Source organism: Micropterus salmoides, unplaced genomic scaffold (genome assembly GCF_014851395.1).
Source record: "Micropterus salmoides isolate LMB-PRFRI ecotype aquatic unplaced genomic scaffold, ASM1485139v1 Ms_hic_scaffold_4, whole genome shotgun sequence".
In the NCBI taxonomy this organism is placed as follows: domain Eukaryota; kingdom Metazoa; phylum Chordata; class Actinopteri; order Centrarchiformes; family Centrarchidae; genus Micropterus; species Micropterus salmoides.
The window spans coordinates 23,072,605-23,077,789 of NW_024043372.1; the positions used below are offsets into that span (position 1 = coordinate 23,072,605).

Sequence of the window (5,185 nt, forward strand, 5' to 3'; positions counted from 1 at the left end):
TGCATCAACCTCACCAGTCATTTCTGCTCACTTGAAAGTTCTTCCTCTGAGAGCCTCTGATGGCTGCTATATGCCAGTAACACATTGAGATTTTGGCTGCAAAATGGAAACCAAAGAGCTTCAGTCAGTACGACCAGTGGCATTGAACCTGCAAACCCAACACAACTGCTGTTAGTTTTTCATGTGCCCCACATAATAGCATGTGTAGCAAGTGGTAGAAAAATGTACCCCAATGTCAAAACACTACATTACAAGTAAAATTATTATTATTATTATTATTACAGTTACAGTATACATCAATAAATTATACAATACACAGGCCAAAGACATCAGCATAAGAGACAATTCAGAGAAAAGACATGCGTTCACACTGCTCTATGTCACTCAAAAGAGATACGAATTGATTAAAAAGGGATTAGCTTGTCTAATTTACTAAGCTTCTGCAGATTGTTTCACTTGTATGAAGCATAAATATATAATATAAACAAAACGTAATCAAAGTATCAAAAGAAAAAGTGCTACTTAAAAAGAAGAACAGCCTCTGTCAGTGTTACATTGTTACATATTATTCACAACAGTAACCATCATTTAAATGTATGGTTGGTTTGGAACTAAATATAACTATTTATATACTGTCAGGTAGTTTGATCTATAACGATGTAATATCTATTATAAATGCATAGGATTTCTATGTCAAACATAAATCACAATAGTAACTTAAATAGTCAGTGTTTCCCCTCTGAAATGTAGCAAAGTAGAAGTGCAAAGCAGCAGAAAATGGAAATACATTAGTAATGTACCTCAAAACTGAACTTACAATACTTCAGTAAATGTACTTAGTTATTTTCCACCACTGGTTGTAGATCATGTCTGTTTATCTTTGAGAGTTGCAGGGTGACATATGTGATTAAACATACCCTTCACAGCTAATTTATTCACAATTCATCTGTAATTGAGGGGTGCCAGAGAAACTCTAGTTACAAACACTCTGAGTTTAAACATGCAAGCTAAGAGGTGACTCAGCATATCTTTAATATTTCAATTGATTAACAAATGTCTTCTTGCTATCTTTTGCCATGGATTGTAAATACAGCTGTTCGGTTAGAGGAGGAAAGCCACAGTGCAGAGACAGCGTACACCAAGTCAAATATATTTGCATGATTACGAGCCGTACTGGAAATATTGCCATTCAAAACAGTAAGTTGCAGTTAGGGCCAGGACTGCATGTAGGTTCAGCTGATACATTTAGTAGGGATTAAAGGATCAGGAAGTGACAGTAGTGCTGAAAAGAAGGTGAAAGCAAAGGTCTTGAGATGGCATCAAGTCTGATTCCTGGATGTCAAGTAATGAGTGATCTCCTGACTATCCGTGAGAAAGGTGTCCTCTTCACGCTGCTTGAACCTCAGTGTAAGGTCAGTTCACTTCAAATGGTCAGTTCACTTCAAATGAATACCCTTAAATCCATCTGAACAGGAATTTACCTCAGTTTTTTTCTACATATATAACACATAACCATTGTAACTGCCAAATTAAAATAATTAATTAAATGGACATCTGAAACTTAAATAACAGCGCTCGCATGTGAATGTGTGTTATGATGGTTAAATATTTCAAAAGTAATACTTTCACTTGTGGATGATATTAAAGTAGTTTTGTTTTAGTCCACAGTCTTCTGATATAATCTGATGCATGTCTCTCTGAATCATTGTCTGATGAACCCAGTATCTTTAATTTATAATAATTTAATTCTTGTGTTTCCTGGGGTTTGTTTCCATGTTATCAGTAACATATATCAGCGGAGGCGTGGTGGATGAATAGGCTTTCTGTGAGGGCTGCTTTGTTTACAGTTAGTATCTGCTGTTTGTATTGCCTGGAACTACCACACCATGTCACCAGAGCAGGCGCTGCACGATGGAAAAATAACAATCTTTTTCCATGTGACACTTTTAAAGCACTAAAATGATCAAAGAAGTAAATCATGAAATAAATAAAAACAGAGAAAGAAAACAGGAGGGGGCATATTAAAGAGAGGTCAAACATAATGAATACAATGCCAGTACATAACAGCAAGACATGACAACAATGTACATAATAGTGAACATTAACTATCAAAGCAGAGAAAAGATGACAGCTTAATCCATGTTTAGTGTACTAAGGATTATAACAACTTGCCTGTGGTCACTGAAAACCTCCATGGTGATGTAAGACCTGAGTAAAGGAAGAGCCCAGGACAGGATGTGATAAAGTGGTGTGATCTCCTGAAGCTCCCACAAGATATAAAATAAGTTAAATGGATCTTTTCCCAGCATCATCTGCCTTTTAAAAAGAGGTCACTGTCTCCCTGAGGAGCAGCCTCTCTGCTATGTAACACTGAAACTAAACCAGAATGTCTCGAAGGTTACTCTGAGTCACAAAGTCTATCACATGGTTTAAAATCTCATACATTAAAAATGCAGGTCGGGGGGCTTTAGTAAAACTTCTTCTTAAGAAGGGTTGAGACTAAAGGAAAATCACAAAAACACAATGTTGATTATCAGTGTCTTTCAACTTTCATAATACAAAGTATAAACGAGACAGTTTCCTTCAAGTTTTTGTGCTTTATTTATACATTTGGGGTTTCTGATTAGAGGCTCCTGAGTAGTCTTCTTAATACATATGCACAAGTTTGAATAAGTGTCACGATTTGCATGACTCTGTGTATTTCAGCTGATCAAAACAACAGTAGCACAGGTACTCATGGCCAAAGATACCCCGGGTGAAAGTCCAGGCTGGAGTTGTTTGGGTTGTGGAGCATTGTGTCTCGTGGAGGATGAGACCATTCACTCCTACTTCCTGCGTCTCTACTCTGTCAAGGTAAGACGAACTGCAGAATCAATTAGAGATACTCCACCTACTCACATCCACTAACACACCTCACTTCCCTCAGTGAAGTGAAATTTTAGTTTCATTTCATGTGTTCGAGGACAGTTGCGAGCATGGGACAGCTTGTTGTGTTTGCTTTAACTTGGAATTTCCTTTAGCAACAATAGGGAGACTTATCTGGATGGGCGTGCCTGTAACAGCTAACAGCTAACAGCTTTCTTCCTTTCCCTTTATCCTCCCTCTGCCTTTCCTTAAACACAGCATGCAAAGTTACTTTGGGAGCAGGAGCTGTATATCCCATTCAAGTACACTGCAGCTCGCACGTTCTTCCACACTTTCCCTGGAGATGTAAGTGTTTAAGTTTTAAAGTATCCATGTCTGCAACGTGCCCAGAGTATTAGCTCTGATTTGGTTTAAGGTGGATTTGCTATGTTTGCGCAGGACCACCAGGTTGGCCTCAACTTTGCAAATGAGACAGAGGCCGAGGAATTTCACCTTGCAGTGGAGACTGTCCAAAGAAACCAAGGTTAGAATAACAACAAATGTATGACTTGTGTGTATTAATACGTTTCAGAGATGTGTTTGAAACGTCTGTCACTTCTCATATGTCTCTCGTTTCTCGTTTCCGCTCATTTGACCTCTTCTGTTTTCTAGGAGAGATGACCTGGATAGTTGCAGAAGAGGACAGCTCAACAAGTGACCCACCTGATTCAGGGTGACAGAAATGTTACGACTTTATTGACATTAATGGGACAAGAAAGCAGAGGATTAAAGTGATGCTTTACTTTTGTTTCGGTTCTTTGTAGAACTAAGCAACTTGGCCATTTGGACGGGGAGCAATATTTCCCCATAGACTTAACACCTACACCAACCACCAGTTCAGTAAGTCAAATCACACAGTAAAGTGCTCATAGCAGAAATTTACATCATGACACTGTCTAAATGTAATTAGTCTGTGTGGAAATAATGCTAAATAAATCCATTCCCTGGCGTTTCTGCTTGGTAAAGTTCATGGATAGGGACCATGCAATAAGGAGGCTATTGATGCAGGCAAACCTCACTGCGGAAGACCTGAAAGACAAAGACGTTGCTGAAGCTGTCGACTGCATCATAAACCAGTTTGGAGGACTAAAGGCTGTGCAGAGAGAGCTGAGGAACAGAGGTACTTTATCACAAAAATGTTGTGCAGCGTATGGTCCTTTTATGTTCTGTTTTTTAAGTTTATCTTATGCTTCAATACTAAACATTCATACAGGATCTTTTAAGGGAGTGCTCTGGCATGTTTGACAGGCCCAGTATCGCAGACAATGCCGAGATCTGCAGGGGCGTCCATTTCCCTTGCTCTGAAGAAAGGGCCTTTGCCACCGGTTCCCTCTATCAAACGCAGCACCAGCACCAAAACCTCCCAGCAGACTCCAAAGGGCACAGACACGCTAAGCCAGAATCCCCCTTGGATTCCTCCTCCTTCACATGCTCCAGTTGTTCCAGAGAGAATGAGGAAGCGTGCAAGTTTCAAACAGGTAAGAGTACAAGGACTCGTGCTGTTACAGTCCTGTAAAAGTCCATTTGAATATGTAAAATGTGTGGACTGAATACTCTTCACTTTTCTTTGATGTGTTAGGTGGGCTCCTTGGCAGCTGCAGACAGATGCGACCATATCCTGAATGCATTGAGAGAAGTCGAAGTAGCCAGACATAAGAAGCAACTCCAGTGAATCACATGCAGATGGGAGTCAGACCGGGCAGGATTCCGACAATGATGTGCACAATTAAAGAAAGTTTGTTTTATCTGAGCTGTGTATGATACACTAATTAAAAGTTGTGATACATCTGAAATGCTGCTTTTTGTCTCTGATTCTTGCTCACTGCTATGGCTGAATTCCCCTGTTCTGAGGCCCTTGGGGAAAAAGTTACTGCCAAATCCATATTGACACATCACAGAGCATTATAGCTGCATTTCACACATGATCCCCCTTTATGACAGGGTCTCTCAAGATTAGGCATTAAGGCTGATATTGTACTTAAGTGGTGCAAATTTTCAAACAAATTTGCAATTAGTGAAATTACCAAAAAAAACCTGATCCTTTTGGAGGGCCCTTGTGGTCTAGGGTCCAGAGGCAGGTGCATATGTGACTGCTAAATGATTTACACACAAAATGCTTAAAACCTATCTAGACAGGGGTAAAGGTAAATATGGAGGTACATGAGTACAGCTAAACAATAAGAAGTGTGTGCGTGTGTGTGTGTGTGTGTGTGTGTGTGTGTGTGTGTGTGTGCGCGCGCGCGCGTTTGGACGCGATAATGAGCGTGCGTCCGTCTCAGCG

The 5,185-nt window shown here is 39.9% G+C and overlaps 1 protein-coding gene across 1 annotated transcript; it reads left to right on the forward strand.

The window, feature by feature from the left end:
- The first annotated feature begins 1,243 nt into the window (after positions 1 to 1,243).
- On the forward strand, positions 1,244 to 4,697 carry si:dkey-197j19.6 (wiskott-Aldrich syndrome protein homolog). The gene is made up of 9 exons (XM_038698011.1): positions 1,244 to 1,412; positions 2,707 to 2,853; positions 3,124 to 3,210; positions 3,304 to 3,388; positions 3,517 to 3,577; positions 3,669 to 3,744; positions 3,871 to 4,024; positions 4,153 to 4,382; positions 4,484 to 4,697. Exons 1-9 carry the CDS (start codon positions 1,314 to 1,316, stop codon positions 4,574 to 4,576), a joined length of 1,032 nt encoding a protein of 343 aa, XP_038553939.1. The 5' UTR covers positions 1,244 to 1,313; the 3' UTR covers positions 4,577 to 4,697.
- The last annotated feature ends 488 nt before the right edge of the window (positions 4,698 to 5,185 follow it).